This window comes from Babylonia areolata, chromosome 7 (genome assembly GCF_041734735.1).
Source record: "Babylonia areolata isolate BAREFJ2019XMU chromosome 7, ASM4173473v1, whole genome shotgun sequence".
Taxonomy (NCBI): domain Eukaryota; kingdom Metazoa; phylum Mollusca; class Gastropoda; order Neogastropoda; family Buccinidae; genus Babylonia; species Babylonia areolata.
In genome coordinates this window covers 49,349,217-49,362,959 of record NC_134882.1, presented here as the reverse complement: position 1 = coordinate 49,362,959, position 13,743 = coordinate 49,349,217, and the positions used below count along the sequence as shown (strand labels likewise).

Sequence of the window (13,743 nt, the reverse complement as noted above, 5' to 3'; positions counted from 1 at the left end):
CCAGCTGATCGTTCCTCCTAAAGGACCGTGTGCAACCAGATCTGCATGACAAACAGTTTGAAGGGCACTCCCTGTGCGCATATTCGTTTTTGATTCTCGAATTGCGCGGAGGAGGAGGAAGTGAGGGTGTGGGTGAGACAAAATGTGTGTGTGTGTGTGTGTTATGGTGCCTTCGTGCATGCGATCGTGCCAGCGTATGTGTGAAATACACGTCAGTGGTGTGCAGTGTATGCATGTGCATGCGAGCGTTAATGTATGTGTTTGTGTGTCTGTTTCTGTCCGTCTGTCTATGCGATTAAGCGCGTCTGTAAGATATGATAATATTGCACAGATGAACAGTTATAAAGCAGCATTGTCGTTTTTCATTCAGAAATCCCCCCGAAATAAACTCTCTGCTCAACCTTCATGATGTTGAATTATGTAACTTTTGTCTCTGCTCTGAGGTGTCAGAAACTTAATTATATTTCTCCCGAACTGGTTAACCCTGGAAGCATTGAAGAGAGTCGTGTGTTGTTTGGGGATTACAAAGATGAAGAAGGAGATTAAAAAGAAACCAATGACGTTTTTGCAGGGGCAACTTTAAATATGAGGTATTGTCTTTCTCTGCCTTTCTGTGTGTCTGTTTGCTCCTCTCTGTGTCTCTGTCTTTGTCTCTGTCTCTCCCTCTCTATTTCGCTTCCTCTGTATGTCTGTCTGTCTATCTCTCTTTCTTCTTTCTCTCTCTGCCTCTCTATTATCTCTCTCTTCTCTCTCTTCTCTCTCTTCATTCTCGCTCACTTCTCTCTCTCTTCTCTCTTTCCCTATTCTTTCTCTGTCTATGTCTCTGTTTCTGTCTCTCTGTCTCTGTCTCTGGTTTCTCATTAATCAGGGCTGTGCTCATCTCCATGCCAAATGCAGGCCTCCCAATTTCTCTTCCTCTGCGATCTTTCATTCCTTGTTTTCATAGGGCTGGAATTGGAACCAGTCAATTTGCGTTCGGCGGGGGTCGCGCGCGCGCGCGCGTGTGTGTGTGTGTGTGTGTGTGTGCGCGCGCTTCTGTGTGTCTGTGTGTGTGTGTGTGTGTGTGTGTGTCCGATGATTGTTTGTTGGGTGTTTGTTATGTGTGATCGCGCGCGCGCGCGTGTGTGTGTGTGTGTGTGTGTGTGTGTGTGCCTCTGTGTGTATGTTATGTGCGCTAACACGTGTGTGTCTGTGTTTTATTTTATGCCTGCATGTGTGTGGGTGGGTACGCGCATGAGCGCGTGTGTGCGGGTGTCTGTGTATGTGTGTGGGGGGGGGGGGGGGGGGGTGCTTTGTGTGTGCGTGCGTGCATGTGTTGAGTTTTAAGCTTTGCTCTGATGTAAGAGTATCACTATAGGTTGCAGAATGTCCCCTTCACTATTGCTCGTCAAATCTCTGTTCACCATCAGTCATCAGCACCCAGCTCAGGGTGTTGTCATGATTATCATCTGTGAAAAGGTCACACTCATCAAGTTCGTGTCGGAGAGAATATTATCTGAACATGATGGGTAGATGCGTATGTGCTCGTTTTTTTTTCCTGGAGGAGGTCTCCCTTCTGTCCTCAGCCAGCACAGTCCGTCTTCGAGGGGGGATATTATCTAATCTGATTACTGCAATACGTCCCCTGAAAGTAGAGGGGGTTTGTGCTTCATCAAGAACTGGAGCGACACGTATTCTCGAGCCCCTGAAGCATTTTGTCCTGTGTTCAACTTCTCACCTCACTTCTCTCTTGCCTGCTTCACGCTGAACTTTGAACATGCTCTGTTCAGTTCCTCCAACTTCAGCAGGAGTTAGCCCTAAACTGGTGAGGTAAAAGCGTAAAGTTCTCATCATTATTATCTGCATAGGAGGCCCACACGCCTCTTGTTATCGCTGTCTGCAGGGACATTCTCTCCCAACGTCCTGGGGTGATGTGTGAAACGTTTGCCAGTTTCCTAGCTAACGCAATCCGGCAGCAAGCGATTGATGTGAAATTCAGAACTGGGCGCCTCTCCCAAGAGGTTTGGCGATAAAGCAACAAAGAAAAAAAAAATCACTCGATGTTTCTCACCATAAATCATTCTTGAGAGATTTGTGATCAGTAGAAATGACATTGGATTGAAAGACCAGACCTAAGAGATCAGTTTTAGTTTCAGTTTCTCAAGGAGACGTCACTGCGTTCGGACAAATCCATTTACGCTTTCCCACGTCAGCACAACCCCACGCGCTTAGTCAGGCCTTGAGTACATGTGTACGTGTCAGAGAGGATTCCTTCTGCAGAATTTTGCCAGAGGACGACACTTTTTTTTCCCCAGGGTTTCTCGTTTTCTTGTCAGACGTGTTAGCACTAGGCCTCCGCTTCACCACTCTGCATTGCGCGAACAGCGTTGAACTGAAGATGGGGGCATTTCTGCCCTGACTTTCACTCACAACCCACGGGAGCCTCTGCAGATTCCCTGACGAGGTACTTGAGCAGTTCAGAGCGTGACTTGCATGCGTAATGCAGAACTGTCCAGACGGCAAAATAAACGTCCTCTTAATCCCCTTCTTGTCTGAGGTTTTGTTGGGTTGTTTTTTTCCGGCTCTAGTAGAGTAGGTGGTAATTTTTCTTCTACAATCGATGATGGCAACTTGTAGAACTGCATGTCTGGAGTGCTGATGAGCGTGGCTTATGTGATTGAAAATGTGGGGTGGTATTTTCTGGAGGGCCTACGAATATACACGCGCGCGCTCATGCACGCGTGAATACATGTGCCATGCAACACACACACACACACACACACACACACACACACACACACACACACACACACACACGTATATTCATATACGCACGCAGCACGCACGTGTTCCTCTCGCACCCGCCCCCCTTACAAACACACACACACACACACACACACACACACACACACACACACACTTTCGTTTTACAAGCCGGTACACAGGGCACGCACAGCACATACGTAGAGGCTAAAGATCTGCTGCCTTACAAAAGCTTTTTTCACTCTCCAATGACTGCAGGCATCTTTCTCTGCCCATTTCCACCCACCGCTGGCCACTCCACCCCATACACCCCACTGTACAACCTACCCCACACACCCCACACCTGCGTATAAAGGAGCGCAATAGTTCAGTGAAAACTTGGTCTTCGTCACAGCCACCTGTTTCAGACTTCGTGTTTGAAGAAAAGACTTCGTATTCCAGTTTCTTCAACAGTCAAGAAGTAGGTTCATCTGTGATCTTGTTTCTTTCACTGCCTTGCACTTGAAAGACCTTACCTTCCTTTTTTGGCACTACCCCTCCTCCCCCTTGCCCCATCCCTCCTCATCCCCCACTTTTCCCCAAAGTGGGGTTCTTAGGAGTCTTTCTCCCCCTCCCTCCCTTCCTGTCTTCCTTCCGTCCTCTTTTCCTCACTTCCTTCCTTTTTGCCTTCCTCCATTGCATACTTCCTTCCTTCCACCCTTCCTCCCCCACAGTGGTCCTGTTCGTTTTCACGAGTCCCCGAGTCAGGTCCCCGGGCTGGCGATGAAGGGAAAAGGGGGCCACAGAAAACTGGAATGAAGTCTTCACACCAGTCGTCCCCCGCACTATCTCCTCCTAAATCTGTGTCCCCGGGGAAATTTGTCCTTTCACTGCTTCTCTCTCTCTCTCTCTCTCTCTCTCTCTCTCTCTCTCTCTCACACACACACACACACACACACACACACACACACACACACACACACACACACACACACACTTCCCTGAGTATGGCATAAAACATTTGAAAGGCAAACGCGCAGTCTGACTGACAGGTGGGAAAAGAACTGCGGCGAGAAGTGAGGACGTTTTTTTGTGGGTAATCAGCAGTTGCCTCCTCCGTTGCCACTGTGGGGAATCATTGGGGAGACGGCAAGGCTGTCCTCTGCGGCCCTGCTCATTTGGTCGGTGAATCCACACTTTGAAGTGCTCACACTGCTCCTGTTCTGTTTGTCCTAGATTCATTGTATCAGCGTCGCTGGAGAAAGGGGGTGGGCGTAGATTGGGGTTAACTCTGTGACTGATTTTTGTGATCGGCCATTGCCCTTTACGACACTTGAATTTTTTTGTTTTTAGTTTCGTTTTATTTTGTTTTGAGTTTTGGTTGTTCTCTAATTCTGAAAGGACATATGAATGGTTAACTAGATTCGATGTTTTTCCGTGATTGCGCTGTGCACGTGTATATCTATCTTATATTTTAGTGTCAGTGACATGTGTGTGTATTTTTTTATGCGTTTAATATTACATGTACTCGAGCCAAAAGACAACGAATGTGCATTTACGGACAATAAATGTGTATCTTATCTTAAGGTTTTTGCAATACTTTCCAAGTATTGAAGTAACTGAAATGGAAAGTCTTTCTTCAAACACTCTGAAATACGTGGCCGCGAAAAAGACAACTTTTCACTGCGTTCCTTTGTGACGCGGGGGTCCAGCCCACAGAACTTGCGACTGCCCACCCCGTTGGCCTTTCTCTTTATGAGATTGAGACACCTTGGCCTAATTTTATTACATTACATATTTTCGTTTTTGTCAAATCTAGTGCATCCCTCTTGTAGTGTGTGTGTGTGTGTGTGTGTGTGTGTGTGTGTGTGTGTGTGTGTGTGACAGAGACAGGTATGAATAGTCCATGATTCCCTGCAGGCGCTGCGCGTGCTAAATATTGTTCATGGGAGATTGTGGCTATGCGTCAAATCAGTCTATTCTTTCAAAGTTTGGTTTTTATTTTTAAGTTGAGTTCTTAAGTTTCGCATGCAGAAACCAGTTGTAGGCGTTGTTGGTAGGTTTGTTTTTTGTGGTTATTTTTTGTTTTGTTTTTTGGTTGTGTTCCCGAGAAAATAAGCAAAGACAAGGTTTATAAACCTTTGTCAATGGTTTGGAGGTTCGTTTGTAGGACTCATATCATTTGAACGATTTTACGATTTTGTTCCACCTCTTCACGTCCCTCCTTTCCTTCACCGCTCACCTTTCCCGTCCCCTGCCCCAATGCCAAGCGTTGATGATTAAAGGACGTTTCATTTGACCAACACCTGGGCCGGGCTGCATGACGCGATCTTTGGAGCGCATAGTTTGTTCGGGGTTGATAACGTTCCTAAGGATATGGAACTTACCGTGGACTCGAGAACATTCTTAACGAAAAGAAAATTTTCTGCCGCTAACTTCGCTCGTGCAACCCACCCCTGGAATCTGGACCGCTGCATGTTGTGAAAGAACCCTCCCATCGGTTAGACCCCGCCCTTCATCTATGCCCTCACGCTTCCGTCACCCTCCCCTTTCTGTCCTCACCCTTCCTTCATCCATACCTTCACCCTTCCCTCATCCATACCCTCACCCTTCCTTCACCCGTACCCTCACCGATACACTCACACTTCCCTCATCCATACCGCACCCTTCCCTCACCGATACACTCACTCTTCCCTCATCCATACCCTCACACTTCCCCCACCGATACACTCACTCTTCCCTCATCCATACCCTCACCCTTCCCTCACCGATACACTCACTCTTCCCTCACCGATGCACTCACTTCCCTCATCCATACCCTCACCCTTCCCTCACCGATATACTCTCTTCCCTCATCCATACCCTCACCCATACACTCACCCTTCCATCATCCATACCCCCATCATTCCCTCATGCATACCCTCACCATTCCCTCATCCATACACACCCTTCCATCAGCCACATCCTCATCCTCATCGCCTCCTCACCCACCCCTGTGTTCATTCCCAGTTCACGTGAAGAATGTTGGGCTGATCTCCTTGACAAATGTGCAGTCTGATTCCGTTTTCCACTCTTTTTTTTTTTCTCTCTCTCTCTCTTGTTTTGTTATTTTCTCCCTCTCCGCTCTTCCTTTTCCGTGTTTATATTTCATTCCCCTCCTTTCTTAACAGTGAAATTGGTTCCCCCTGGGGAGTATTTTACGCGCTGTCTCTCTGTCTCTGTCTGTCTGTCTGTCAGTCTGTCTTCCCTTTCTCTCTCTCTCGACTTCTCCCTCTCCCTCCCTCCCTCCCTCTCTCTGTGTGTGTGTGTGTGTGTGTGTGTGTGTGTGTGTGTGTGTGAAAGAGAGATAAGTGTGAAAACGGTTGACTTTATAATCTTGCCCTGATGTCGAAAAAAAAGTATCGATCGCTTTAGTCATTAATTTGGGTCACTAAACAGCTGGCAGTAATAAACTCGTGGAAGTCGACTGGTACTTTCGGTTGAAAGAGGTGTTTCGTCGGTTTTGTTGATCATCTACCGTGGTACACTGTATCAATTGAACACGAAAGACGTGCTTACACATTTGCAGTGAAATGATTTCGGCTAAACAATTACAAGTAAGACTGTCTGACCTTGCTTAAACCCTGATATGGCCCTTGTGATTGGCTGAATCATATTGCATCGTATTGCTTTCTATTCTTTTGTGTTATAATATTGAACTGTGATGTGCTCTGTAATGTTCTTCTGTCACATTATACTCATCCGTGTGAAATTCAGACCGCTCTCCCTGGAGAGAGCGTGTTGCAGTGCAGCTCCGCCCAAGATTCAGTCTGGAAGTGTGTGGAAGTGAATAATTTTTATGATTTTTCAGGAATATCCTTTGTTGCAGTGGGTTCTGTTACGTACGTTACGTGTATGTTACACATGTGACCTCAGTTTATCGTCTCATCCAAATGCCTAGCCACCAGATTAATGGCTTGGGCTGAAAGATGTCATCATGTGTGACCATCAGTTATGCTCAAGAAATTTGTATTTGTATTTCTTTTTATCACAACCGATTTCTCTGTGTGAAATTCGGGCTGCTCTCCCCAGGGAGAGCGCGTCGCTACACTACAGCGCCACCCTTTTTTTTTTTCTTTTTTTTTTCCTGCATGCAGTTTTATTTGTTTTTCCTATCGAAGTGGATCTTTTACAGAATTTTGCCAGGAACAACCATTTTGTTGCCGTGGGTTCTTTTACGTGCGCTAAGTGCATGCTGCACACGGGACCTCGGTTTATCGTCTCATCCGAATGACTAGCGTCCAGACCACCACTCAAGGTCTAGTGGAGGGGGAGAAAATATCGGCGGCTGAACCGTGATTCGAACCAGCGCGCTCAGATTCTCTCGCTTCCTAGGCGGACGCGTTACCTCTAGGCCATCACTCCACCACTCTCTGTCCCTCCCCCCCCTCTCTCTCTCTCTCTCTGGTGGAAATATCTTACGTTGCTGTCATTCCGGTTTATACGGCCTGCTCCAGTCACATTTTAATCAGTAGGGGCTGCTGCTCTTTCCTTCATGCCACCTGCTACAAACCCCTTACCCCAACTCCCCTCTAGAAACAAAGAACTGTCATCTGTATCGTGGCCTTGATAATTATATGTATGAATCCATTACCCTCACAGCCACACCACCCCTTTACCTTTCCCTAAATGTGTAGTTTTTAGTCAGCAGAGAAACACAAACGCTTAAGTCGCGTCCCTAGACTAGACCTTGATCCGAGGTCAAGATCAGCGTTGTTCACACAAAATTACCCAACCGTGTAATCATGGTCTGATATCGTGAAATCGACCCAACGCTCAAGGCGGCAAGAGTAGTTGGGCCAGCGCGTGCACACAAAAGCTGTCTGTCTGTCTGTCTCTCCCTCTCTCCCTCACTCTCTCTCTCTCTCTGTCCCTCCCCCCCCCCCCTCTCTCTCTCTCTCTCTCTGGTGGAAATCATTGCAAAGATTTCATGGTCACCTCAGTACCGATTCCTTATCCTCTGCCATGATTATGATGTGCCTCTGACATGGTCTTCCTCAGGTCGGCAGTTCTACGGGGGTCTGTCGTTGGAGGTGGTTCCTTAGAGCTGTACACCGGTTCGGAAATCCAAATTGGTCTTTAACTGACTTTTGTTGTCATTGTTGTTTTTTGTTTTGTTTGTTTATTTGGGTGGGTTTCTTTTCTGCAGTGCCGGTTTTTAAAAGCGATATTTTCACACCAGTGCTTCCGGGCTGATGCCAGCACGCATTCATTCGTTTGGAAGCTCCCCGCTTCCCCCCCCCCCCCCCTTCTGCTCTTTGGGGACACACATACACACGCGCGCGCGCGCACGAACGCACACACACACAAACACACGTACGCACACACACACACACACACACACAGACTTACACGCTTACATACAAATAACTCTGCGGTACTTTTTGCAAATTTATTTCCAGCGCGCATATAGCGGGCAAATAAAGCAGAATGCTGTGGACCAACAAAGAATAAAGGAACATGGTCATGATAACACAGAAAATGTGGAAAGTTGTTACGCAGCTGACACAATAATCCGCACAGAATATAAGAAATATTATACTGTAAACATTCAAAAGAGACACGGGGGACAAACGCATTGCAAATACGATTTCTGTCTAATACCAGTGATAGCGCATGCCAACACACACACGCACACACACACACACACACACACACACACACACACACAAAACACCGTGTTGTCACATAAACTCACTTTATGTGTATACACGAACATGACCCTGACCAGCAGTATAATTCATCGTGTATCTTGTACGTATAACAGAGGATTTCTTCTACATAATTTTGCCAGAAGACAACACTTTTGTTACCATGTGTTCTTTTTCAGTGGGCCAAGTGCGTGCTGCACACAGGACCTCAGTTTATCGTGTCATCCGAATGACTAGACGCTGAGTTTAAATTTTATTCAAACTTGGGAGAAAGGGCGAGAGCGGGATTCGAACCGAAACCCTGAGCGTCTTAACCATTCTGCCAGCTTCCTTCTGTATTACGGACAAGCCATATACCAGACATTGTGTTTCCCGAAGCTATTACCACCCCATGGCGCTTCAGCATTGTTCAGCGAGACATGCCTCGGTCAGTGATGATAATGACGATGACGATGATGATTCAGTAAAAGAAACACCCGTTTAAACGTACCACTGTCAATGACGATAGTGACGATGATGATGATTAGTTAAAGGTAGGAGTGAAAGAAACACCAGCTTTTGTAGCAGCAGCAGCAGGGACACGCTGAAACTGACGTCTCATGACCCCGACACATGGGAAAGCCTTGCACTGGACACAACAACATGGCAAAGCATCATCCAAACAGGATGCCAGGCACCCAGAGGCAAAGCGACCTGCTGAGGCACAGAAACTCCGCACGTCCAGAGGAGCCAGCCCACAAACTGATGTGCCTACACATGCCTGCCCAACTTGTGCCAGGACATTCCATGCCCGATTCGGATTGATCAGCCATCTTCGGACACATCACGTCAACAACCCGGTTGAGGTTCTGAAGTCCTTATCTATCACAAGGAGCGAACAGTATTCAACACAAAACAACACAGTGCAAAATGTCTTCGTCCAACTGGAAATACTCGCAAAGTGTGCAGCAACAGGTTCGTCACTCTCATCACACAGTATCTCAACTCACTGGCGGGCCCAGCGCGCACAGAAAACACGACAAAGGTTGGGACAGAAAAGTCAGAAAGTAAAGCCTAATATTCAAGCTGAATATATTGTAGAAAGTAAAAAAAAAAAACATACCGACTTCATTTATCACAAAAATTTACAAAATACCTCGTATTTTAAGGAATTAATTTCAGAATAAGAAACACAACTCATGAACGACTTTATCATTGATATTTCTTAAAAGGCAGGTTGAGTCCTTAAGAATACTGCAATATAGCATGCAATAAAAGAGATGTTTTAGATATTGGACATTGAGATACCATTCTGGTTCAAGATCATTTTAATCCTTGTATTGCACGTGCGGGACTTAAAACTTGATATCGAACAAAATGTAAGCATCCACTTTTGTAAACACTCAAGACCCGCGAAAGAAAGTGGAACATTTTTTGAAATGTTGTGTGGTAACTAAGATTCCTCTTCTTCGTTTTTAAGGAAACAGCAGTATTCACTAAAAGTACAAAGCCAGCACGAAATAAAAAAGAAACAAACAGCTAAACACGAAGTTCAAAAGCCGCGAACGCGCAAAGCCCGGCGGGCATGAAATATTGAGGAGCTGACAAAGAGGTTCTGACGTGACTTGGCGCACTGGGGACCGTGTGGCCGGTCTGGGGAAATTATAGAGTCAACAGCAGTCCATGGGAGATAAACCAAATGGTTCTTTTCAGCTGAGCGTGGCGTGACAAAACTACTTCCCTTGGGTCCTGACTGCTTTTGTAGAGAGCGGCAGTGATGCCTCGTGCCCTGCCTCCGTCTGTCTGTATGTATGTCTGTCTTTCCTACACCCTCCACGGTCCGCCTCCCCTCCCCTCTCTCTCCGTGCCTGTCTGTCTCATCTCTCTCTCTGTCTCTCTCTCTCTCTCTCTCAAATACAGCCAGGGATATGTTATTTCTTGCACGCATACAATTTTTTTTTTTTTTTTTTTTTTTTTTTTTTTTTTGTTTGCTGCCCCATCATCTGCAGCGTTTCAGTGGCATTACTCCCACGCCGCTCATTTAGATTCCCCCATACACGGCCACACCCGGGTTCGTCCGTCGCAGTTCCAGCGTCGGCAGTCCACAGGGAACCATCGATGTTAGGTCGCCTGGAGGCCACACACCAGAGGAGACCCTGCACTGCTGCTGAGTCACTTCGGTGGTGTTCAGTGGTGCCTGTTCTGATTTTACGTACTTAGGACACCACCTGCCAAGCCCCCTACTAACGACAATAATGGCTTAGTCGCGGAGCCAGACTGAGTGAGCGTCCCTCCCAGAGTGGAGACCGCCACCACGTCCCTCAAACAACAGCCCCCGACGAATCCGCCGATACTGACGACATTGACAGGACTCACCCCAAGCACAGAAGTGGAGGGGTATCGAAACTGAGGTCACCATGAGAGCAGGGCATGAAAGGCCACAGACTTTGAGACTTTTTTGTTTATATTGATGACGATGAAGGAGGAGGAGGATGACGATGATGATGACGATGTTGCTATGGAGGTCCATTTTGGTTTGGGACTGCGTGACAAGGCTGTACTCTACGCTTCCTGTCATAATGATATCCCGGCGTTAACCAGGCCCGAGAGATACAGACACTTGCAGTGTTGGTCAAGTAATTAGAGCAACACACCCAAAGACGCATCCTTGAAGTGGATGGCACTCGACTGTGTGGTCCCAGTCTCCCCATTTAAGCCCACAGCACACTCAACTCTGGGTAGGAGCCGGCCACGGGCCGAAAAACCCACCTCCGCTGGGATTCGAACCCGCGTCCTCCCAGCCGTCAGTCCGCGACGCTAACCACTTCGCCACGGCGGCTGGTCGCATACAATTTTTGATTGACTGTACATCAACACTATAGAACGGAGCGAGCAAGAACAAATTAAAACCGCTGGTTCGGGCTTAGCATCGTGCCCCAAAACACAGCCTTGAGAAATCAAGCTCGTCAACAATCGAAGATTGCTGTTAAAAAAACCGCATGAAATAAACACGAAAACACATTAAAGGTATTTTGATGCACAGGTTGCCAGGAAGTGTTCCTGTTAACATAGCAGAAACGTTCCTATCTAACAGCTGAAGATAATGTTCATAGAACCGGAATAGCAAAGCCACGAGTAGACCGTTTTTAAGCAAGTCTTCACTATTCTGGAGGGTCATTATGGAACTCTCTACCAGAGACTTTGAAACGGGTAGCAGACCATACCTACTTCAAAACATATGTACAAAGGCTATCTTAAGTCTGTTGTAAAAGATAAATGATATCCAGATGTTCTGTGTGTGTCCTGATCTTCAGTGAATGTCTGTTTCCTTGTGTCTTCTGTTTCTTCGTATCTCTTTTTTTTCGGTGCGTCTCTCTGTCCCTCTATGTCTTTTTCTCCATTCTTGTCTCCCTTAAGCCACACCCAGTGTTCCACCCCCACCTCCACCCCCGCAATTTCCGCCGCACCCCCACCCCCCCAGACCCCTCCTCCCCTGAAACAATTTCCTGGTTATTACCAAAAAAAAAAGCAAAATGTTGATTTTTTTTTTTTTTTTTTTCGACAACCATCCCCCCATCCCCCACCGCAAAAAATCCCTCTGCTTCCGCTTCAGTTGTATGTACGTGTTACAGAGGACTTTTTCTCAAGTGTATGTATTATTAAATGTTCCCATTTTATTTTACATCCCCATCTTATGGTGGAAAGTCATGGGTCCGGGGGTGAGGACTGTTTGGATTATTTGTTATTTTGGGGTGATTTTTCGGTGTTTCTATTTGTTTTTGTGGGTTTTTTTCTGCGAACAGCAGTCGCCAGTCCAAGAAGAAGGCCCAGAACGCGCTGTTATCTCCAGGTGTTAAATCACCCAGGGATCGGAATTGCGGTGAGGGTTGCATAGACAGGAACACCTTTCCTGGGCCTGTTTGAACACACGTCACTGCCCCTGGGAGAACTGCTCAACCAGGGCTGACACCATGGTTACCAAGGCTAGTTCGGAACGTCATCCCCTTTCACTAAACAAAGACAGACGCACACACGGCCGCACGCGCACGTGCACACATACACGTACATATACACACACGCGCGTGAACGCACACATACACACTCACATTTATTCATACACTTATCCATTCATATATACATATATATATATATATATATATATATATATAATATGCGCACGCACACACACACACGCACTTCTTCTTCTTCTTGGTCTTTCCTTTGGATACCACTTTCACCCTGTTTTAGCAATGGATTTTACATGTACAACCATTTCTAAAGGCAACCGTTCTGGGAGAGGCAACAAGAATCCTCGTTTTGCTGTGTTTATGCTTTTTGATTGGGTGCTTTGTGTAGAAAGAGGGGAGGGTCGGGTGTATGTGGAACAGGGACAATTTGCTTGATGGAGAGAAGTTACACGAGGGATACATCACGTTCGGGTTTTGTAGAGCATTTCGGCTTGCCGTCACAGCAAGCAGAGGTGATGCACTGTGTGGGTCATACTGAAAGCGAACACAGGACGTACTGGATCTCAATCTGGATCGATCACATAGCACGAGACTTTTTTTTTTTTTTTTTTTTTTTTAACTGATGCAGGTTGTTAGTCCGAAAGACGGTTTGTGACCCTGGACGTGACGATGTCAACTGAGGAGACAGAATTACTAATCATTATCATTATCATAATGATGATGATGATGATGGTAATAATAGTAATAGTAATGATTATATTATTATCATCATCAAAATGATCATAATTATTACTATTATTGTTGTTATTATCATTAACATTATTATTATTATCAGAAGAAGAACTGGTATTGATAATGCTCTCTACCTTCGTGGCACAGGGACTCAGAGCGATCACGATTAACAGCGATATAGGGGAAATGGTTACAAACTTTAAGAACTTGTCGCATTATCATCAAAACTTAAAAGCAAGACAAATGTGTGAATGACTAAGAGCACACACACACACACACACACACACACACACACACACACACTCCAAATAAAACATAAACAAAACAAAAAATACTGGCACGAACTGTGTCGTGTTCTTTTCCGTCATGGCAGTCAAAAGTCACGTGGCAGTTTTAACTCCTTATTTGCATACGTCTGACATCCGTTGTCACGTTGCCAGCAATCCTTTTGTCCTCAAGTGTGATCGCGAGTGGTCCTTTGCCAGCTATCAATAAGCCTTGGGATTCACGTTTCCTATAATGAAGGAGTCGCGTTTGGTTGAAATGCACCGGTGATTTGTTTGTTGCTGTTGTTGTTTCTTCTTGTTGCTGTTGTTTGTTACGGTCGCTATGGTGGTGAACACGATTTGATAATGTGGAAACGAGGCGAACAA

The 13,743-nt window shown here is 46.2% G+C and overlaps 1 protein-coding gene across 1 annotated transcript in view; it reads left to right on the top strand.

Annotated features, from left to right (window-relative positions):
• LOC143283868 (gamma-aminobutyric acid receptor subunit beta-like) overlaps positions 1 to 13,743 on the top strand; it is a 448,038-nt gene that overhangs the window by 394,141 nt on the left and 40,154 nt on the right. The window contains exon 8 of the mRNA XM_076590247.1: positions 2,105 to 2,122. Coding sequence (XP_076446362.1) covers positions 2,105 to 2,122 — 18 coding nt within the window. The remainder of the gene's footprint in view (positions 1 to 2,104; positions 2,123 to 13,743) is intronic.